At 44.9% G+C, this 23,914-nt stretch overlaps 2 protein-coding genes and 1 long non-coding RNA gene across 4 annotated transcripts; all 3 read right to left on the bottom strand.

Moving 5' to 3' along the window:
* Nucleotides 1-1,312: 1,312 nt before the first annotated feature.
* Nucleotides 1,313-6,625, bottom strand: LOC140578105 (uncharacterized; the record flags this gene model as incomplete). Its single annotated transcript, XM_072698057.1, has 10 exons — nt 1,313-1,481; nt 1,663-1,773; nt 1,886-2,040; nt 2,256-2,801; nt 3,694-3,752; nt 4,764-4,849; nt 5,103-5,183; nt 5,454-6,095; nt 6,194-6,335; nt 6,425-6,625. Coding segments are annotated over 6 exons (1,203 nt in total), but the record flags the coding sequence as incomplete, so codon positions are not given.
* On the bottom strand, nt 6,521-10,277 carry LOC140578102 (uncharacterized). Of its 2 annotated transcripts, none has more exons than XM_072698053.1 (6): nt 10,157-10,277; nt 9,240-9,390; nt 7,649-8,261; nt 7,252-7,391; nt 6,944-7,148; nt 6,521-6,837 (listed from the first exon to the last, which is right to left on the bottom strand). In XM_072698053.1, the coding sequence occupies exons 2-6, from the start codon at nt 9,255-9,257 to the stop codon at nt 6,686-6,688; spliced, it is 1,128 nt and encodes a 375-aa protein (XP_072554154.1). In that variant the 5' UTR covers nt 9,258-9,390; nt 10,157-10,277; the 3' UTR covers nt 6,521-6,685. The 2 variants fall into 2 exon arrangements, with proteins under 2 accessions (XP_072554154.1, XP_072554155.1); XM_072698054.1 differs by having other exon boundaries at nt 9,240-9,372; nt 10,157-10,276.
* A 2,702-nt stretch (nt 10,278-12,979) lies between these two features.
* Nucleotides 12,980-14,479, bottom strand: LOC140578107 (uncharacterized). The gene is made up of 6 exons (XR_011982115.1): nt 14,394-14,479; nt 14,148-14,300; nt 13,949-14,051; nt 13,710-13,863; nt 13,482-13,618; nt 12,980-13,386 (listed from the first exon to the last, which is right to left on the bottom strand). It is a non-coding gene; the product is annotated as an uncharacterized lncRNA (long non-coding RNA).
* Between the last annotated feature and the right edge of the window lie 9,435 nt (nt 14,480-23,914).

Raw genomic sequence — 23,914 nt, 5'->3', positions numbered from 1 at the left:
GCTCTTCTATCAGCTTGAATCAGTCGGACCATTCTCCTCTGACCTCTAGCATCAACAAGGCATTTTCGCCCAACGGGACTGCCGCATACTGGATGTTTTTCCCTTTGCACACCATTCTTTGTAAACCCTAGAAATGGTTGTGCGTGAAAATCCCAGTAACTGAGCAGATTGTGAAATACTCAGACCGGCCCGTCTGGCACCAACAACTATGCCACGCTCAAAATTGCTTAAATCACCTTTCTTTCCCATTCTGACATTCAGTTTGGAGTTCAGGAGATTGTCTTGACCAGGACCACACCCCTAAATGCATTGAAGCAACTGCCATGTGATTGGTTGATTAGATAATTGCATTAATGAGAAATTGAACAGGTGTTCCTAATAATCCTTTAGGTGAGCATATATGCTATGTCTAGATCTCCTGGGGAAATCAAGAGTGTTGCCCACAAACATTGTTCAGCTTTTGGCCTAACATGGTCCTTGCGTGTTTTAAAGTTGCGTGAAGTGGAGTGAGGAGCATTCTGAACATCAAACTATTTTAAGATAAATTGTCTGTAACAGGAAATTTAGTTTCTCAATTTATTTCTTATATATTATTTTGTTAATTATTGAGTTCAAAGTTTTGTAGTAAATGGTGATATTGTCATCAATTTGGTGATAATGCGAGCCAAACATTTCTCGAAAATGACATTTGCATACAGTAAGTAAAACATTCTGAAATCATATTTCTATTTTATTCTGCTGCTGCTTACATGTTTACATCTCTGTCTCTCTCGCTCTCTCTCTCCAGGACAGTGAAAGTAGGACTATTTACCCTTGTTTATGTAGCTGTAGGATGGCCATAATATAGTTTCAATCCGATATCGATGTAATGCTTGTCTGTGATGATTGGTTAACATATTGATTGGTGTATTAATATAGCCGGAAAGTAATAAAACCCATTGCAATCAAGTATACAGTGCCTTATAAAAGTATTCGGTTATCATAATTTTACTCAATTACAAAGGATAGTTAAACGTTTTCCAAATGAGCATTTTATTGCATTTCCAAAGGCACTGTAACTTATTTCTGTGCCAACATTAAAATTAAATAAACTTATGATTTAATGTCGATATGAGATGACAAATTATTCACAAATGATACAGAGGTGCCACTCATTTCCACATACAGTAACTCATCACAATTGGGTGCCACTGTGCTTTTTAATGAAAAGCTGATAAAACTTAAAATGTGGTTCGGTCATGTGTGTAGTCTGTGTGTAGACAAGGAAACAGAGGCATAGTAGCTGTTATTTTTTTATTCCAAAGTCATCCAATTTGCTATTTTCCTTACATACCCACCCATTCACTCACTCACTCACTGACCCACTCATTCACCCCCCACCCACCCATTCACACACCCAAGTCTTCCGTAAGGTGTTTGCAGAACTCGCTGCAGAACCCAGGCTGTGTGAAGTTCCCCTCGTCTTCCACGCCCAATGTAGCCTATGGGACAATAAATAATAAGCAAGCATACTTAGTATCAAAACAGAGCAACAATGTTTTTCATTGCATACTTTCAAGAAAATATTCAGGACCTGACACACAATAAATTGTTCTGGTGACTTTCTTTTTGCAACCACTGACTTCAGCAACAATTGTCAACATTCTTACACAGTATGCATACCTGGTAAGCTGTTCTTATAAGTCTCTAGACAGTGCTGGCAGCATTCCAGGCGATACAATCGTCGGAATTGTGCTTGATAGGCCGCACTGTACAGTTTCCATGGGACTACACCTGTAGGTTTCAAATTTAAGAATGATTCATTAGAGTAAAATCCCTTGTTAATGGGAATACAAACATCCTAACTCAAAGGGTATTCAAATATCATAATATGTTTTATACCTACTGTCAAGCCACTGAAAATGCGCTCGGGCACGGAATGTTTCCCTTCCGACTAAGTCCCAAAAAAAGGTGACAAACAAGTGACAGCTTTAAAAAAGCTTTGTCACCCTCGAACAGGACTACTTCTAAAAGGATATCCTCCAGGACGTCGAGGGGGATCTGTGAAAGAAATCATACAAGCACGCAAATATTATTTTACAATAGTTCTGTAATATAACAAAAACAGACAAAAATAGCATGACTTCTACATTCCAACTCCAACTGCTTAAAATGAAGCTCATTGTTTTCACATTTTTGTAGGGTACAGCACAGTAAGCACAGAGAAAAAAAGAGAAAAACAGCAGGTTCAGCTGTAAGATCAGCTACATAAATACCTGTTCAATGGAGATGGAACCCATTCCTCCTCCTCTACCATCTGTGCTTTCAACACATTGAATTTTCCTAAAAGAAATTATATTGTCACAACTATTGTAAAACTATGACATATTGTAATGGTATCACATAGAGTTGACTCCACCTGAGGGCACAGGTGTAAAACAATTTGATCACGTTGGGCACCAGACCTGGAAAAAGGCAGTCATGATACTACCAGCTTGTCAGACTGAAAGGCTTATATGCATATGGGTCAGAACAATGCATCAGAGTGATAAATATTACAGCATCAACTTTGTAAGGTGTATCAATCCCCACTAGGGTTGTAACGGTATACCGGTATGGCGGTTTATTGTGATATTGACATGTACGATTATCATATCATGCACATTTGCCTATCCGCGGTTTGGAAAAAAAAAAAAGAAACCAGATCTCACCTGCGCTGCTGTGTATATGCAACTTCTTTCCGCTTTACTGCTTAGACTCCACCCATAAATGCACAGCGGCGAAAATGTCCGATAGTGGCTGCAAATTCTAATCTCTATTTCCTGCCGAAAAAAAAATTAAAATCTGCAGTATGGGAATATTTTGGGTATCCGAAAAATGATCGTGGGGTGGATATCCAGTTTGCAAGAAATGTGGACGAACAGTGGCCGCAAAAGGAGGAAATACGTCGAACATGTTCTCCCATATTCGCGAACACCATCCCTCCGTGAAGATAAAGGTAAGTTCCATTTATAACTTAAAGCCGTATTATTTCTGTGATGCAGAGGGAATCCCGGAATCCAGTCATGTAATTGGAGTCAATTACAGTATAATTCAGATGCCACGTAAAATGTCCGATTTGATAGATAGATGGATGAATAAATCAAAATATAGCTGTGCAGCAAATTAAATCGCGATGTGCGTCTGTGAATATACAGCGCAAAAAGGCTGCCGCTTGCTCATTAACCAACTACCCCCCCCCCCCCCCCCCCCCCACACCACACACACACACACACACACACACACACACAGCGGCACAGATGATTATTTTGTCCTCCAGGTTCGTGTGCCGCCCCCCATAGAATCCCTCCCGGCGCCCTCCCAACTTCATCCCTTATCGTCTCCGCTCGCCCATCCTCTAGAAAAACGCTTTATTTAGATTATTTTTGTTTTCCTCCAAGTTCGTGTGCCGCCCCCCACGTGACATGAAAAAGTGCCGCCCCGGGCGGCTGCCCCGTTCGCCCATGCCTAAAACCGCCACTGCATGATGGTCATGGTTTTTAAAGCGTCTGCTGTCTCATTCACTATGTGAAGACGTGAACACATGAACATATCCAGAGCTACTCTCAAGAGAACACTTAATGATCACTTTATAATTTTATTTAAAAGAATAATCATCAAATACACTAACTGAAAACTCATAGGTGTTTAGTACAAGTGGACACATTCTCTCACCTCAGCGGTCAAGATTGAGCCCTGAAAATCTCAACATGCTTACATTTCTTCATCATAATCTGACCTGAAAAAAAGCAAAGAAATGCATGCTGCTATGATAATCTCAGGAAAATATTAACAAACATGACCCTGCACATATTGCTCTCCCATATATGCTGTTAAAGAGGAAGGACAGTTTGATTTATTCTTGTCTAATATAAAGAGAAATAACTTATTCCTTATTTTGTTCAAATGGGAGATGCGCAGCTTTATTTTATTTATTTTTCCCCCAAAAGTTAGACTCATACTTCCATAAGTTTTTTTTATTTTCATTAAAAAAAAGTTTGTTACAATAAACCATGTTCATCCAAAAACCATATCTCTTTTTATTCATTTAAGGGTCATTGTAGCTGATGATTATACTAATAATAATGATAGTTTAATACCGTATACCACGAAACCGTGATATTTTCTGAGACGATTATCATACCGTGAAAATCTCATACCGTTACAACCCTAATCCCCACCTTCAGATCAGATCACTAAGACCAATTAATCTGACTCCATTAAATTATGCTGCTGTTTGTAATAGGGTCAGTGGTGGCCTAATGGATAGGGAAGTGCACTTGTAATCGAAAGGTGCCACTGAAGTACCCTGAGCAAGGTACCACCCCCAAGCACTGCTCTCCTCTGCAATGTCATGGTGTCATATAGGTTAAATGCAGAGTACACATTTTGTTGTTGTGCACTGTGTGCTGTGGTGTGTCAATGACAACTAATCACTTCACTTATATGCCATGCACTACGAGGCATCACAGAAAATATTTAAAAAGTATGACACAAAAGGAATTGTATTACTGATTAATGAATAGTTTGTTTCCAAGTTATAAATAATATAATAACCGATACATTAGATGTTAAAAGTTATAACACCCATAAACAATGACAACTGTATTACATGAAATGGTTGCCAATTGTTAAATGGTTTCCAAATTTGCGACTAAGAGAGCCCATGCGGCAATCAATCAAATGAGTCAATCAATATATAAACAAACAAACAAATACGGAGGAACAAAACATAAAACATGCACCTCTGAGTCTCTGATTTCCGATCGGGCACTTGTGTGCTCCAGATGTGGTAGTCCCCAGCAGTCATCACTGCACACTGGTAGATCTCCTGTCATACATATCAGACCATGCATGAAAATATTAACCAAATAAGTGTTTCACCACATTTCTGTGATACTGAGCCATCTTATGAAGCATATAACACTTTCTTAGGGTGGCTGAAGGTTGGTATACATTTAGCTGCAGATCAAGTACCCACTGCAAACATACATAAGTATACATATTCTAAAAAACATGGATGTGTTAAGGTTTTTATTAAGTTGTACAACCAGGCCCTCAAAAAATATATATTGTCTTCATACCAGGGGATGCTGCAGTTGTCATACCATGAGCTGGTGCTGCTGTTGTTGTTTGTGCTTGTTCGGCTGGTGCTTCAGCTGGTGCTGCAAAAAAGCACATTTTAAACCAAATGATTTAGAATGAGTTAAATCGGTTGTACTGCATGCATTTCTCATCAACGCTATGCTGTCTAGCATTTCTGACAGATTTGTAAGTTATAGCTTTATGATCTTTCAAATTGCAAAATAAACATGAGGAATCACCTACAATTAAAAGACAAATATAACTTCACGGCACCGGACAGCAAAATTACATAAACATGACATAAACATGACATTACCACTAATAATTTAGAATGAGGGTGGAATACATACCCAAAACTGTCTGACCATTGGAATTTAACTGTATGTCCACTCCTTTGCCCAATCTCTTCTTCATGCTTTCTATGGTTCTTGAATTTCTAGCATTGTTGTAGTGACACAAAATATTTCGCATCAAAAAGACATGCGATGAGGGAGTCATCATGTTGAGAAAATGATTGTTTTTCCTCATTCCAGCTGGAAGAGCACACGGGCTGTTGATCCAACCACGTAACTCTGGGACCAGTTCCACCTTTCGCAAGACATCCCTGGCATCTTTTGAGTTTGCCTCATGAAATCTATCATAAAGAGCATAATGCTCAGACGATCCAGTTATAGGGTGGCCATTTTCATCAGGAACTGGCTTCTTGGTGACTAGCCATGGCAAGCTCACTTTTATCTGTCCAGTAGTGGCACATCTGATGTTATCTTCAGTAGGCTCAAGTAACCTACCCCCATGAGGTTTGAAGGGTAATGATTCTGGATCTCTTAGGTTGGTATGTGTTGCCAACCCTCTCGCAAAATCATATAATACAATGTTTGGAAAATGTTTCATCGACAATAAAAGGTCAGCAAAGTCCCGGGGGCTCTCAGCCCTTATGTTGAACTTAACACCATACACCACAGCACAAGGACAGGTGACCACAGCCCATCCACCTGTTTAAGGAAACTGTAAATCAGAGTGCAACCATTCCAAGTAATGAAACTAAGAACTGTCTGTAAAAACGGTCTCTCAGTAATAGAACACAACTTACCAGAAGCTCCCCAGATCTGTGAAAACACCTTATCATAACTCGCTCTGTTCTTCATTTCTTGTTGAAGTCTCGTTACCAGGTCCATCCGTGAGCCTTTGGGGTCTATGCCACACTGTCGGCACAGAGCACGCACAGCTTCCATCTATAATGAACATTAGTATAGTTGGTCTGGCGTGGTTCAAAAACACACATCTTTGACAAAACTGACAAAAATTGACTTAAGTTCAGTACCTTGAGCTTAAGAAGTTCATCAGTCAGTCGGTCCTCTGTGAGGTTAAACTCAGATTCCTCCTTTGCACTACAAGCAGAATACACTTCTTTGTATTCAGTGTTGAGTACAACATCCCTATCTCTTGTGTGAGGACCAATCCACGGAGCCCAACTATGGTAACTGGGATGGACGACAAATGGGTTTGACTTGTTGCCTTTAAATGATGTTAGAAAATATTATTAACATAACAGTACATTATTCCACGATAAACAAAGTAAATGCTAGAATACTGTCATCCCACCTAGAACATTGTGCGGACTGTACTTACTTGGGACCAACCCACGGCTGATCATTTCAAGGGAAACCATCTCCCAGAAATTTTCAACACTTACCTTTCCATCAAAAGTCTGAGATGGTTCCTCAATGCTGCTCACTAAGGAAAGCAAGACTTAAGTAAGCATGTTCCAAACAGTCATAGCTGGATATGTGGTGCTTGAAACAATGTAAGACTAAGAAAATGAATAAATGTGTTCACTTACCAGGCATGCTAAAAACGCCCTTCTCATGAAGGTCCATCACAACAGATACTGGATGATAACCACACGATACACAAGCATATGTGTAACCGAGGTCTGACAGTGCTTCAAAGCTTAAATAAGCCTGCAGGACCCTTTCCCTGGATGGATAGGTTTTACCAGAGGTCTTCTCCAACACATCCATGGCACTCCCTACTGCCTGATGAGTCTGTGAAATTGATGTATGACATTTAAAGGCTTTACAATATATTATTTTGATAAAGTATTCGTAATTGTTTTAAATGATTAAAACAACAGAACATGGTTCCTACCTGAAGTGTATTGCGTAGAAAATGGCACATGTATATGGACAGAAGTGTGTGGTCATCGAAATTGTGGACACCATCAGTCCACTCCTGGTATCGATATGCCATACCACACCTGTAGCACCATTTTCTGTACACTGAAATTCCTAATGGACACAAGCACCAGTAAATGTTACACATTTATCTTTCACCATTTTACACTGTGACATGTCTCTATACTTTGCACAGTACTAAAAGCCAGTGTATGAAATTATCTCAGTAAGCATACAAGTGTGAATTGCTGGGAAGGAGGCTAAGCTGCTGATAGTGGAAGTCATGGCTACACTGACATTTACAGTACATGTAGTGAGTAATGAAATGTTAAAATATCGATAATAAATATTTAAATAAAGAGAGAACATACCTTCTATGACATCAGTGATTTTTAGGATTTTAGCCTTAGATGTAATCAGCACAGGTTCGCTTAGAGGAGTGGGCTCTAAACATTCTGAGCAAAAGGTTTCTGATGGTATGAAGTGCACAGGGAAATGAATGGTCTTGACCACGTCTGAGGGGAAAATCGCAGGCAGTTTCTTCTTATGAAAAATGTATTGAACCATCCGCGACAGATTTTTGCCTTCAGGTGAGTATGGAGCTCCTTCTTCTAGGTCAAAACTTTCCATGTCAATTGGAAAATGTTCTGTGATGTTCTCCTCCACACTTCTGGTTTTTCTGAAGAGTGCCTGGTCTGTTTCAAATAAATGCCACTTGGCAACATATTTAGGTATGCATGACTGCCTTGGGTTCGCGCAAGGACAATGCCATGAAATGATTTTAGAATTGTACCTTACCACCACTCTGCCAAGCCGGCTGTAATAGGAGATAGTTGACTCGTATACAGAAATGTGCTTTTTGTAGGGGGGTCCACACACAGTCACCAGACAGGACAACGGGACTCCTGCATCATTTGCTTCTCTCTGATGTACCAAACACCTTTCCTTTTTGTCTTCCCCAAACCACTTGTCATGTACCATCACCTGCAAAACATCCTCTGTAAGTGATGGAGTGTCCATTCTGGCTGGAGGGCAGTACACGAGGGACTGAATGTGGTGGCACTCAAATGGACGAAGGTTTGACCTCTCTGCAAACTCTGCATTAATTCTGCAGATATCCAGCTCACACATTGTTTTTTGTTCAGGACCCCATGTCCTTTTAATGACACGTACTGGTGTGCTGGGTGCTATAAAAGACTTTGCTACTGCAAACACTCCATTTGTGTAATCAACACACTGAGCACTGAGGTGGTTCTGTGCCGTAATGTCCATTTTGATGGGAGTGTGACGTCTTCGAAGATGTATCCGTAGGTTCCGTCTATTAAGGATTAGGCCACAGCTAGTACACTTCACTGTTTTCTGCTTTCTTTGGGTGAGGGGGTGGTAGTGCTGGTGCTGCTGAGGAGCCAGGATCAGAGGAACATGAAGAAAGTGAGGGGTGGAGGATGGGGACTGGGGGAGGGGGACATGCAGCTTCAGAAGCAGTAAAGGAGGGAGCAGGAGAGGCGGGAGGTGACTGATGCGCTTCCGTTGTGGTTGGCTTGGTTTCACTGATGCATTGGGATACATGATGTTTAAACTGGTCTTTGCGTATTATTGTTTGGCTACAATAAAGACAATGAAAGTGTCCTGTGGGTCTGCAATAATTGTTGCATTTGCTGATGAAGAAACCTGCAAGACGGCAACATGAAGACCAAAGCTATCAACAGAAAAGAAAGGTATACACAGAACGGGACTGGGGGAGTGAGGTCAGGAGTAGCTGATCAGAAAGTTACAGTGTCAAACAAAACACAAACATAGGTAAATTAGCTTACCAATATTCACATGACTTCAGGGACTCCCACTAAGGAACTCCACATCATTTTGTCTATCTTGATTGTAAGAAGTGCATTCTACATTTAAGCATGTGTATGTTTTAAAACCACCAAAATCAATAGACCAATAAACATCATTAGGAATTACCTCTATGCTGTACCGCATGTCTCACGTGGCTCTGAATGTGTGTTGTAAATTTGAATTGTTGGTCAGTTGCATAAGTGCAGCATGGGCATCTGAACACACCATCTAGGCAAAACCTTGTTGCATCAGGACTGGCCTGTAAATGCATTGGATGCTTTAAAACATAAACAATAAAACATTGTGTAAACTTACTGTTACTCTGAGGTGCACGCTCATTCTAACAACATAACATGCATGCAGAAGTAATGCAGCTTGTAAGGTTATCAGCTGTGATATCGATAAAATATCTTATATAGCATTCATATCATCAGCATTAACTTGAGTATCCTGAGCATCATAATATAGCCTAAACATCTGCATAATTAACAATCATAATATACTATTTTTACATAAATACCATTCAGGTTGTTGGTGTAATTTAATAATATATCGGTCACATACTCCATAACTCTTAAAGCAATTCGGTCATCATAATCAGAAAAACTCAAAAGCACCTGTCATAGTCTGTTTTCTACATATGCATTTGATAAATATTTTGCAATATTGTCATATAATTTTTAGGACATAAGGCCCAGACCTGCGGTCCCCGAAACAAAAGAGAAACAACCTAGCAGCAAAACGTACGGTCTGCGTTTTCTAGTGTTACGCCCTAAAACAAAACATATATACATGATTTATTTATTCAAATTTCATTTTAGTCTATTCAATGTGTTACCCTTCTCATGATCTGAATCTAAGGGCATTTCAAGTCCCAAACTTTTAACTAGAGACACAATATTTAAGTAGAGGCATACCCAAGCGAAACAAGAGAAAATGTGAAACAGGCACAACTACTTTAGCCCAAGTTTTTAAAAATGAGAAAAAGCCGTAATCAGTTTAACAGTTTTATTTCAAAGTCAAAGAGAAAAAAAACACTTCACCAAAGGCGAAGATCCATCGATAGCGGCTCTGGGTCCCGTCAGTGTAGCACAAAGCTAGCGTGATCTAGGCTGCCATTATCCAAGGAGCAGGGCCAGGCGCGTGCGACCAGTTTAAACAATGCGGGCCAAATAACTGCCTTATGGGATGCGAAGCTTGTGCATGCGCACTGACGCAGACGCGCATTTCAAAATGGCGGCGGCAGCAACAAACGCGAAAGATCTATCTACCTGTATTTTCTTAGTTTTATTCTAAACAAGATGCCCCGATTTCATTTAAATACATTTAATAGCTGTAGGAACTAGTGAGCGGTATTTAGCAACATGCTATGTTAGAATAATGCCATCAAACGTGTCTGTTAAGCATATCACAGCGGACATGCACGGAGGAAACATGGGGTAGAATCAAACAGGCCACAGGCTTTGAGATAGGCTGGCTTCCCAAGCTATTGCCTCCACTTAGCCCGAATGTCATAGACCCCCCCACATCCTGACAGAAAGATGTATTTAGTTGTATTTTGTTATCAGGGTGATCGTCCGTTCGCAGGCCACTTTGGCCATATGGTGTAGTCAAACCGTCGCGGATGTTTACCCGAAACCGGGGCATCAAACAAAGAATAAGGATTCCTTGGACAACCCATTTCAAAATATGGCAGCAACAAACGGAGTGCCCAGTTATTTCAAATAAACCATGACGTTTTTTTAAAGTATTGAAGCACTTTTCTACCAATGTGAATAATAAAGTAAACATTTTAGACCAAAAAAAATCAACGAATAACGCTGGTAATTCGTTGTCAAAATGACCGTACGGCATTAGCCCAGAAGAGGGGTGGCAATTTGCATATGTGAAAGCCTATGTGAATGACACACAGGTGCCAAACTTTTAACTAGAGACACAATATTTAAGTAGAGGCATACCCAAGCGAAACAAGAGAAAATGTGAAACAAGCACAACTATTTTAGGGGTGAGGGTAAAATGCGGACCGTTTACAAACAGCGGATTCCGTGTTTAATGGTGTTGAGCCAATGTTTTCTAGCCATTTAAGAAAGGCAGCAAAGGTTTTTTTATACCTTTAAACATTAACAAAAACCGCTAATGTCTTTTCTTTAAAATTTTCAAGTCTATTTCTGTCTGGTTTTTCGCGATAAGTTGCGTGAACGCCTGAGTTAGTGTGTTTTTGGGGCTTGGATACACATCGAGGTCCTGACAGAAATAATTATGTCTGCTTTCACAGACTTAAAGTTAAACTCTAAAGCCCATCGGCGTGTCTGTGTGTGCTTGTGCACATGAGCACAAGCACATGGTTCAATGTAACTGTAGCAGCTTATTCCATTTATTCATTGTGCACATACACACATACACTCACCTAAAGGATTATTAGGAACACCATACTAATATGGTGTTTGACCCCCTTTCGCCTTCAGAACTGCCTTAATTCTACGTGGCATTGATTCAACAAGGTGCTGAAAGCATTCTTTAGAAATGTTGGCCCATATTGATAGGATAGCATCTTGCAGTTGATGGAGATTTGTGGGATGCACATCCAGGGCACGAAGCTCCCGTTCCACCACATCCCGAAGATGCTCTATTAGGTTGAGATCTGGTGACTGTTGGGGCCATTGTAGTACAGTGAACTCATTGTCATGTTCAAGAAATCAATTTGAAATGATTCGAGCTTTGTGACATGGTGCATTATCCTCCTGGAAGTAGCCATCAGAGGTTGGGTACATGGTGGTCATAAAGGGATGGACATGGTCAGAAACAATGCTCAGGTAGGCCGTGGCATTTAAACGATGCCCAATTGGCACTAAGGGGCCCAAAGTGTGCCAAGAAAACATCCCCCACACCATTACACCACCAGCAGCAGCCTGCACAGTGGTAACAAGGCATGATGGATCCATGTTCTCATTCTGTTTACGCCAAATTCTGACTCTACCATTTGAATGTCTCAACAGAAATCGAGACTCATCAGACCAGGCAACATTTTTCCAGTCTTCAACTGTCCAATTTTGGTGAGCTCGTGCAAATTGTAGCCTCTTTTTCCTATTTGTAGTGGAGATGAGTGGTACCCGGTGGGGTCTTCTGCTGTTGTAGCCCATCCACCTCAAGGTTGTGCGTGTTGTGGCTTCACAAGTGCTTTGCTGGATACCTCGGTTGTAACGAGTGGTTATTTCAGCCAAAGTTGCTCTTCTATCAGCTTGAATCAGTCGGACCATTCTCCTCTGACCTCTAGCATCAACAAGGCATTTTCGCCCACAGGACTGCCGCATACTGGATGTTTTTCCCTTTGCACACCATTCTTTGTAAACCCTAGAAATGGTTGTGCGTGAAAATCCCAGTAACTGAGCAGATTGTGAAATACTCAGACCGGCCCGTCTGGCACCAACAACCATGCCACGCTCAAAATTGCTTAAATCACCTTTCTTTCCCATTCTGACATTCAGTTTGGAGTTCAGGAGATTGTCTTGACCAGGACCACACCCCTAAATGCATTGAAGCAACTGCCATGTGATTGGTTGATTCAGGGCTCTAGACTAACTTTTTGCACTGGTTGCACTGGTGCGCCTAACTTTTTTTCTTAGGTGCACCAGCACAAAAGTTAGGTGCACCCAAATTTTCAACCGCATCACATTTAACACCGCAGTTTTACAAGTTCACTTTATTTATTTATTTATTTGTTTGTTTGTTTGTTTTTTAATCGCTGTCCATATAGGCAATATTGACTTGTAAATGATTAACTAACAATCTGGTCAATATAAAGTTCTTTATTTGTAGGCAAGCACAATTCTACAAGAAAGGTAACTTACTGAAAAAGTGTTGGTGCTTAAAGTGCTTTACTGAGCTGAAATTTAAACTTAAAAAATCTCAAGATAAATTACCTAAAAAGAAAATCTAAATTAAGTGTTTTAAGGGCTTCAAACTGAACATCTCATGGCTCAATGTCTTATGGACTATCCTCCATTGCAGTCACATGCCCCTCGGATGACCAACTCCTGTAGTTTGGCCTTCTTGATCTTTGGCCTTGACTAAACCAGCTGGCCACACTCTCTCTAGCATCAAAATCTTCCAGACTTGGCCCCTCTACACTGATTCTTATCAGATCTTCCACTGTGTCTGAATGAAGGGATGCTCTAGTGTCTGATTTGATCCTCTTCTGTGCAGAGAACCCTCTCTCACAAACTGCAGCTGAGACAGGGAGGACCAGCATAATATGTACAAGGTGCAGGATGTTCTGAGAAAAAAAAATACATTCAAGAATTTATTTAAGCAATGTGTGTACGATAGCAAAACTGACACAATCTTACAAGAACATTAACAAAAACTGACCTTGTACTCTGAACAGTAGGGCTCTCTGGTCAACATAAGCTCCCAAAGGCTGAGGTAGGTCTTGTCTTTGAACATCCTGGCAATTAACAGCTTCAAGCCTACAAACTTCTTTTGCAAGCTCAGTGATTACACCATTTCTGAAAATGATGATTACACAGCTAATCAGTGTTCACATGAACAAAATATCTACCAACAGCACACATAATATTGTAGTAATCCACCAGCTACCTTCTCAGGACTGTGGAGAAGTGATCCAATAGAAATGCAAGGTCATCAGCACCATGGTCCACTAAGTCCTCTTGGTTCTCTGGCCAGCTATCATGATTGAAAATTTTGAAGCATTTGACAGCCTTAGTTGTGTCAGACTCAGAAGCACTCTCCCCTGTTGTAAGAACAAATACATTTTAGTAAATGAGTAACAATATTTCTTATCTACATGTGTTTATAAGACAGGTGACTACACTTGCCTAGGAGGCTACTGAATCTTGCTTTCAGATGTTTTACAGTGGATTTGATTGTTGCATCCATTACTCCTGCCAGCTTTGATGCCTCTCCTTTGAGTGTTATTGTCTGTGTGTTGCATAAACCATAAATAGAGATTGTGAGTTAGATATTAGAAATATTTGTAAAAATGGACTGTTCTAGGAGACAAAACCATACATATACCTGGAATTTGTAGATTGCCATTTCACCCTCATCCTGCTGTTGCCTTCTCTGCAGCCTCATGTCAGCCAGGAACTCTGACAGTTGTCCATTAGGCTTGGGTCTCACAACCATTGCCTCTGTGGTCACCAGCAGTTTTTCAAGGCCGCAAACTGCCTGTTTAGATATAACAGTGCAGTATTATTAAAACAGCTGAAGATGACCACAAACACAATTCAAATTTACACATCCCACATTCATCTCCCTTACCTGAGGTAGGATGATCTCATTCCTCTGAAGTAGGAGGCTAAACTTACTAATGCCACTGAACACGTCTGCAATAAAATGGCAAAAGGCCACAAAAGTGGCATCTTCCATTGATTTCTTAACCTGTATCATACAACAGTAAAAAATAGCCACATAGAACACTGATGAACTAAATTCCTAAAAAAAAATAAAATGAAAGGAATATTCTGAAAGAATGCACTGGCCTTTGTAGCTCAGCCTGCAATGTCTGCATTGGCAGAGGAGCCTGCCAAATGGTCCACATGGTAGTACACAGCAGTGAACTGTCCTGGTTTAAGAAAGGTCTCCAGGGCCCTTGAAACATGTGGGAGCCACCTTGTCCCCTTCACCCCACTGGGCATCAGCACATTTACCCCCAAGTCAGCCCCAACGACCCTGAGCTCACTCATTGATTTTGGGCTGAAATGGTAGGTCTTCCAAATTAAATGTAGAAGGTCGTACAATTGCCCCATCATTGGATTGTCCCTCTGCACTGACAACATTGCCAATTCCAATCTGAAAAGATAGTCAAATTTTAAATTTAGATACATCTACATTTAAATGAAAAAAACTCACAGTGACTTTAGGGTGTCAGTCATACCTTATCTTCTAGTCTTACCTGTGAGGCATACAGTGGAAAGGCACAATATGGTCACCTGCCTCTTGCTGCAGAAGTGCTATGACACCCCCTTTGCTGCCCAAATTAACAGCAGCACCATCAGCACCCAGAGCAATGATTTTCTCCAGCCAGTTACTGCACTGGTCCCCAAGAGCAGCAAATGCTTTCTTTGAGGCAGCATAAATTCCTAATTAAACAAATAAAAACGATAATACCATTTACTACCCAGATCAAGAGTTTATAATGCAGTCTATTTATTTATTTTTTCATTTTTAAGTATAAGAATATTATGGTTAATGCAGTAACGAGACGGTAGGCATATTATTGACATAGGCTCCATGACATGACATGGCTTACCTTGGGCATGAGCATGCTCGACCTCAATGTGTCCAATAAGTAAGTATATTCACCGGTCTTCCTCTCCTCAAGATACGACCGTACACAATGACGCATTCCTTTGTGGCGATATCTGTGTCTCCGTCGATCAGGAATGCCATGTACGCACTGTTCGCAATTTGCACAGACGTCTTTTTTTTCAATGTATCTGCGATGACTCCTATAAATTGGGCGCACGCGACACCATTGCTGTACGTCAGGTTTACGTTCAAGCCATTTTTCTTCATAAGAATTATTTTGGACTTGAATTTAGTGAAGGGAAGTTCTTCTTTTGCAATATTGTAGGCAACGTTAAACTTAATTATCATCTTGGCCTCGTCTGATGATCTGTTCGCTGCTGCCTGCCGCTGAAAGGCAGCGGGGAGAGGGGACACTTGAGCAGTGCATTTATCGCGGCATGTAATGTGTTTTATAGATGCAATTGTGCTTTTTCAGCGTTTCAATTCTAAATGTATTAGAACCAGTCACAAATGCACTACTGCCGGCCATGGTCTTCCCACACTCTTTACAGTAAATACAGTGCATTATATTATCGGCTTTACTGTATCTTAGCCAGGGAAACTGGTCAAGCCACTCTTTTCGAAATGTATACACTTTACCCCTTTTAATTTCAGTGGGCTCGGACTCGATCGTATGTGGCTCATTATCTAATGCCGTCTCCGGACCAGGGCTTGCTATAACTTGGGAGGTTGATGGCTCCGTGTCAGAGCATTGGTTATGATTTTCGGACGGATCAGGCCCTAACTTAACATTCTTAACGAAAAAGCTGTCAATCGTTCTTTTCATCTTCTCTCATAATCCGCGGCTACATCCACTGTTTACCTGATGGGATACTCACCTCTCTCTGTCTGACTACATCACATGCATTTTCAAACGTACACACACGTACAGGAATATCTGGACCACGGCCAATCAGAGGGGGGGCGGGATCCGCCCTTCACTATCTCTGATTGGTTTAGACCACGATATGGGCCTAATGTGTGTCTGTTGTTGAACAACAGGGAGACTTTAAGAGTCACGGAGTTTCGTTTTTTTTCCCCCTCGAATGGCTGGTCGCACCGGTGCAACCTTTGATTTTTTTTAGTCACACCATTGAGAAATTAGGTCGCACTCTAGAGCCCTGTGATTAGATAATTGCATTAATGAGAAATTGAACAGGTGTTCCTAATAATCCTTTAGGTGAGTGTATATGTTATGTCGAGATCTCCTGGGGAAATCAAGACTGTTGCCCACAAACATTGTTCAGCTTTTGGCCTAACATGGTCCTTACGTGTTTTAAAGTTGCGTGAAGTGGAGTGAGGAGCATTCTGAACATCAAACTATTTTAAGATAAATTGTCTATAATAGGAAATTTAGTTTCTCAATTTATTTCTTATATATTATTTTGTTAATTATTGAGTTCAAAGTTTTGTAGTAAATGGTGATATTGCCATCAATTTGGTGATAATGTGAGCCAAACATTTCTCGAAAATGACATTTGCATAAAAACATTCTGAAATTATATTTCTATTTTATTCTGCTGCTGCTTAGATGTTAACATCTCTCTCTCTCTCTCTCTCTCTCTCACTCTCACTCTCTCCAGGACAGTGAAAGTATAGCTTACAAGCCGCTGTATCCTGGTGTACCTCTTTCAAAAGGAGAAAATACAGTATATTGATGTCCAGTCTGTTACGACATATTTTAACCAGTGAATCCCTGATTCACTTATTAGAAATGTTTAACATAATGTTGTCTGATCTTATCCCATCTTCACATTACCTTTTCCACGAAGAATTTGCAAGTTCATCAAAATGTAAAGTTCACTTTTATTGTGAAATCTGTCTAAAATACCTTGGCATTAGACTGTGGGCGTATCCGTTGTTCTGATTGGTCGAGGGATTTTTGGCCAATTGGTATCAAAGATGCTTATGCCACGTGTTGCCAAGTATACCTGGCTGCAGCCAGCAGGAGGGCCTACCCTACGTCACCCCACGAGTCTACCTGAGTGCTGCTGCTGACCGTGTCCATCACTTTATGACCGCAGCCTACCTGAGTTCTGCCGCTGACCGTGTCCATCCCTTTATGACCACAGTCTACCTGAGTTCTGCTGCTGACCGTGTCCATCCCTTTATGACCGCAGTCTACCTGAGTTCTGCTGCTGACCGTGTCCATCACATTATGACCACAGTCTACCTGAGTTCTGCCGCTGACCGTGTCCATCACATTATGACCACAGTCTACCTGAGTTCTGCTGCTGACCGTGTCCATCCCTTTATGACCACAGTCTACCTGAGTTCTGCCGCTGACCGTGTCCATCCCTTTATGACCGCAGTCTACCTGAGTTCTGCTGCTGACCGTGTCCATCCCTTTATGACCACAGTCTACCTGAGTGCTGCCGCTGACCGTGTCCATCCCTTTATGACCACAGTCTACCTGAGTTCTGCTGCTGACCGTGTCCATCCCTTTATGACCACAGTCTACCTGAGTGCTGCTGCTGACCATGTCCATCCCTTTATGACCACAGTCTACCTGAGTTCTGCTGCTGACCGTGTCCATCCCTTTATGACCACAGTCTACCTGAGTGCTGCCGCTGACCGTGTCCATCCCTTTATGACCACAGTCTACCTGAGTTCTGCTGCTGACCGTGTCCATCCCTTTATGACCACAGTCTACCTGAGTGCTGCTGCTGACCATGTCCATCCCTTTATGACCACAGTCTACCTGAGTTCTGCCGCTGACCGTGTCCATCCCTTTATGACCGCAGTCTACCTGAGTTCTGCTGCTGACCGTGTCCATCCCTTTATGACCACAGTCTACCTGAGTGCTGCCGCTGACCGTGTCCATCCCTTTATGACCACAGTCTACCTGAGTTCTGCTGCTGACCGTGTCCATCCCTTTATGACCACAGTCTACCTGAGTGCTGCCGCTGACCGTGTCCATCCCTTTATGACCGCAGTCTACCTGAGTTCTGCTGCTGACCGTGTCCATCCCTTTATGACCACAGTCTACCTGAGTGCTGCCGCTGACCGTGTCCATCCCTTTATGACCACAGTCTACCTGAGTGCTGCCGCTGACCGTGTCCATCCCTTTACGACCAGTCTACCTGAGTGCTGCCGCTGACCGTGTCCATCACATTATGACCGCAGCCTACCTGAGTGCTGCTGCTGACCATGTCCATCACATTATGACCGCAGCCTACCTGAGTTCTGCCGCTGACCGTGTCCATCCCTTTATGACCAGTCTACCTGAGTGCTGCTGCTGACCGTGTCCATCCCTTTATGACCAGTCTACCTTAGTGCTGCCGCTGACCGTGTCCATCCCTTTATGACCCCAGTGTACCTGAGTTCTGCCGCTGACCGTGTCCATCCCTTTATGACCAGTCTACCTGAGTGCTGCTGCTGACCGTGTTCATCCCTTTATGACCAGTCTACCTTAGTGCTGCCGCTGACCGTGTCCATCCCTTTATGACCAGTCTACCTGAGTGCTGCTGCTGACCGTGTCCATCCCTTTATGACCGCAGTCTACCTGAGTGCTGCCGCTGACCGTGTTCATCGCTTTATGACCACAGCCTGCCTGCGTGCTGCCGCTGACCGTGTCCATCCCTTTATGACCAGTCTACCTGAGTGCTGCTGCTGACCGTGTCCATCCCTTTATGACCGCAGTCTACCTGAGTGCTGCCGCTGACCGTGTTCATCGCTTTATGACCACAGCCTGCCTGCGTGCTGCCGCTGACCGTGTCCATCCCTTTATGACCGCAGTCTACCTGAGTGCTGCCGCTGACCGTGTCCATCCCTTTATGACCCCAGTCTACCTGAGTGCTGCCGCTGACCGTGTCCATCCCTTTATGACCGCAGCCTACCTGAGTGCTGCCGCTGACCGTGTCCATCCCTTTATGATCGCAGCCTACCTGAGTGCTGCCGCTGACCGTGTCCATCCCTTTATGACCAGTCTACCTTAGTGCTGCCGCTGACCGTGTCCATCCCTTTATGACCGCAGCCTACCTGAGTGCTGCCGCTGACCGTGTCCATCCCTTTATGACCAGTCTACCTGAGTGCTGCCGCTGACCGTGTCCATCGCTTTATGACCACAGCCTGCCTGCGTGCTGCTGCTGACCGTGTCCATCCCTTTATGACCAGTCTACCTGAGTGCTGCTGCTGACCGTGTCTATCCCATTATGACCGCAGTCTACCTGAGTGCTGCCGCTGACCGTGTCCATCCCTTTATGACCAGCCTACCTGAGTGCTGCTGCTGACCGTGTCCATCTCTTTATGACCACAGTCTACCTGAGTGCTGCCGCTGACCGTGTCCATCCCTTTATGACCACAGCCTACCTGAGTGCTGCCGCTGACCGTGTCCATCACATTATGACCGCAGTCTTCCTGAGTGCTGCCGCTGACCGTGTCCATCCCTTTATGACCAGTCTACCTGAGTGCTGCCGCTGACCGTATCCATCCCTTTATGACCCCAGTGTACCTGAGTTCTGCCGCTGACCGTGTCCATCCCTTTATGACCAGTCTACCTGAGTGCTGCCGCTGACCGTGTCCATCCCTTTATGACCGCAGCCTACCTGAGTGCTGCTGCTGACCGTGTCCATCCCTTTATGAACAGTCTACCTGAGTGCTGCTGCTGACCGTGTCCATCCCTTTATGAACAGTCTACCTGAGTGCTGCTGCTGACCGTGTCCATTACTTTATGACCAGTCTACCTGAGTGCTGCTGCTGACCGTGTCCATCCCTTTATGAACAGTCTACCTGAGTGCTGCTGCTGACCGTGTCCATTACTTTATGACCAGTCTACCTGAGTGCTGCTGCTGACCGTGTCCATCCCTTTATGACCGCAGCCTACCTGAGTGCTGCCGCTGACCGTGTCCATCCCTTTATGACCGCAGCCTACCTGAGTGCTGCCGCTGACCGTGTCCATCCCTTTATGACCAGTCTACCTGAGTGCTGCCGCTGACCGTGTCCATCCCTTTATGACCGCAGTCTACCTTAGTGCTGCCGCTGACCGTGTCCATCCCTTTATGACCGCAGCCTACCTGAGTGCTGCCGCTGACCGTGTCCATCCCTTTATGACCGCAGTCTACCTGAGTGCTGCCGCTGACCGTGTCCATCCCTTTATGACCAGTCTACCTGAGTGCTGCCGATGACCGTGTCCATCCCTTTATGACCACAGCCTACCTGAGTGCTGCTGCTGACCGTGTCCATCTCTTTATGACCACAGTCTACCTGAGTGCTGCCGCTGACCGTGTCCATCCCTTTATGACCGCAGCCTACCTGAGTGCTGCCGCTGACCGTGTCCATCCCTTTATGACCAGTCTACCTGAGTGCTGCCGCTGACCGTGTCCATCCCTTTATGACCGCAGTCTACCTTAGTGCTGCCGCTGACCGTGTCCATCCCTTTATGACCGCAGCCTACCTGAGTGCTGCCGCTGACCGTGTCCATCCCTTTATGGACAGTCTACCTGAGTGCTGCTGCTGACCGTGTCCATCCCTTTATGACCGCAGTCTACCTGAGTGCTGCTGCTGACCGTGTCCATCCCTTTATGACCAGTCTACCTGAGTGCTGCCGATGACCGTGTCCATCCCTTTATGACCACAGCCTACCTGAGTGCTGCAGCTGACCGTGTCCATCTCTTTATGACCACAGTCTACCTGAGTGCTGCCGCTGACCGTGTCCATCCCTTTATGACCACAGTCTACCTGAGTGCTGCCGCTGACCGTGTCCATCCCTTTATGACCACAGCCTACCTGAGTGCTGCTGCTGACCGTGTCCATCCCTTTATGACCACAGTCTACCTGAGTGCTGCCGCTGACCGTGTCCATCCCTTTAAGACCAGTCTACCTGAGTGCTGCCGCTGACCGTGTCCATCCCTTTATGACCACAGCCTACCTGAGTGCTGCCGCTGACCGTGTCCATCCCTTTATGACCCCAGCGTACCTGAGTGCTGCCGCTGACCGTGTCCATCCCTTTATGACCGCAGCCTACCTGAGTGCTGCCGCTGACCGTGTCCATCCCTTTATGACCGCAGCCTACCTGAGTGCTGCTGCTGACCGTGTCCTTCCCTTTATGACCAGTCTACCTTAGTGCTGCCGCTGACCGTGTCCATCCCTTTATGAAAGCAGTCTACCTGAGTGCTGCTGCTGACCGTGTCCATCCCATTATGACCGCAGCCTACCTGAGTGCTGCCGCTGACCGTGTCCATCCCTTTATGATCGCAGCCTACCTGAGTGCTGCTGCTGACCGTGTCCATCCCTTTATGACCAGTCTACCTTAGTGCTGCCGCTGACCGTGTCCATCCCTTTATGACCGCAGTCTACCTGAGTGCTGCTGCTGACCGTGTCCATCCCTTTATGACCGCAGTCTACCTGAGTGCTGCCGCTGACCGTGTCCATCACATTATGACCGCAGCCTACCTGAGTGCTGCTGCTGACCGTGTCCATCTCTTTATGACCACAGTCTACCTGAGTGCTGCCGCTGACCGTGTTCATCCCTTTATGACCAGTCTACCTTAGTGCTGCCGCTGACCGTGTCTATCCCTTTATGACCAGTCTACCTGAGTGCTGCTGCTGACCGTGTCCATCCCTTTATGACCGCAGTCTACCTGAGTGCTGCCGCTGACCGTGTTCATCGCTTTATGACCACAGCCTGCCTGCGTGCTGCCGCTGACCGTGTCCATCCCTTTATGACCGCAGTCTACCTGAGTGCTGCCGCTGACCGTGTCCATCCCTTTATGACCAGTCTACCTTAGTGCTGCCGCTGACCGTGTCTATCCCTTTATGACCAGTCTACCTGAGTGCTGCTGCTGACCGTGTCCATCCCTTTATGACCGCAGTCTACCTGAGTGCTGCCGCTGACCGTGTTCATCGCTTTATGACCACAGCCTGCCTGCGTGCTGCCGCTGACCGTGTCCATCCCTTTATGACCAGTCTACCTGAGTGCTGCTGCTGACCGTGTCCATCCCTTTATGACCGCAGTCTACCTGTGTGCTGCTGCTGACCGTGTCCATCCCTTTATGACCGCAGCCTACCTGAGTGCTGCCGCTGACCGTGTCCATCCCTTTATGACCGCAGCCTACCTGAGTGCTGCCGCTGACCGTGTAGTGCTGCCGCTGACCGTGTCCATCCCTTTATGACCGCAGTCTACCTGAGTGCTGCTGCTGACCGTGTCCATCCCTTTATGACCGCAGTCTACCTGAGTGCTGCCGCTGACCGTGTCCATCACATTATGACCGCAGCCTACCTGAGTGCTGCTGCTGACCGTGTCCATCTCTTTATGACCACAGTCTACCTGAGTGCTGCCGCTGACCGTGTTCATCCCTTTATGACCAGTCTACCTTAGTGCTGCCGCTGACCGTGTCTATCCCTTTATGACCAGTCTACCTGAGTGCTGCTGCTGACCGTGTCCATCCCTTTATGACCGCAGCCTACCTGAGTGCTGCCGCTGACCGTGTCCATCCCTTTATGACCGCAGCCTACCTGAGTGCTGCCGCTGACCGTGTCCATCCCTTTATGACCAGTCTACCTGAGTGCTGCCGCTGACCGTGTCCATCCCTTTATGACCGCAGTCTACCTTAGTGCTGCCGCTGACCGTGTCCATCCCTTTATGACCGCAGCCTACCTGAGTGCTGCCGCTGACCGTGTCCATCCCTTTATGACCGCAGTCTACCTGAGTGCTGCCGCTGACCGTGTCCATCCCTTTATGACCAGTCTACCTGAGTGCTGCCGATGACCGTGTCCATCCCTTTATGACCACAGCCTACCTGAGTGCTGCTGCTGACCGTGTCCATCTCTTTATGACCACAGTCTACCTGAGTGCTGCCGCTGACCGTGTCCATCCCTTTATGACCGCAGCCTACCTGAGTGCTGCCGCTGACCGTGTCCATCCCTTTATGACCAGTCTACCTGAGTGCTGCCGCTGACCGTGTCCATCCCTTTATGACCGCAGTCTACCTTAGTGCTGCCGCTGACCGTGTCCATCCCTTTATGACCGCAGCCTACCTGAGTGCTGCCGCTGACCGTGTCCATCCCTTTATGGACAGTCTACCTGAGTGCTGCTGCTGACCGTGTCCATCCCTTTATGACCGCAGTCTACCTGAGTGCTGCTGCTGACCGTGTCCATCCCTTTATGACCAGTCTACCTGAGTGCTGCCGATGACCGTGTCCATCCCTTTATGACCACAGCCTACCTGAGTGCTGCAGCTGACCGTGTCCATCTCTTTATGACCACAGTCTACCTGAGTGCTGCCGCTGACCGTGTCCATCCCTTTATGACCACAGTCTACCTGAGTGCTGCCGCTGACCGTGTCCATCCCTTTATGACCACAGCCTACCTGAGTGCTGCTGCTGACCGTGTCCATCCCTTTATGACCACAGTCTACCTGAGTGCTGCCGCTGACCGTGTCCATCCCTTTAAGACCAGTCTACCTGAGTGCTGCCGCTGACCGTGTCCATCCCTTTATGACCACAGCCTACCTGAGTGCTGCCGCTGACCGTGTCCATCCCTTTATGACCCC

Source organism: Paramormyrops kingsleyae, chromosome 13 (assembly GCF_048594095.1).
Source record: "Paramormyrops kingsleyae isolate MSU_618 chromosome 13, PKINGS_0.4, whole genome shotgun sequence".
In the NCBI taxonomy this organism is placed as follows: domain Eukaryota; kingdom Metazoa; phylum Chordata; class Actinopteri; order Osteoglossiformes; family Mormyridae; genus Paramormyrops; species Paramormyrops kingsleyae.
The sequence above is the reverse complement of the archived record's forward strand: the minus strand, read 5'-3'. Positions and strand labels throughout refer to the sequence as shown.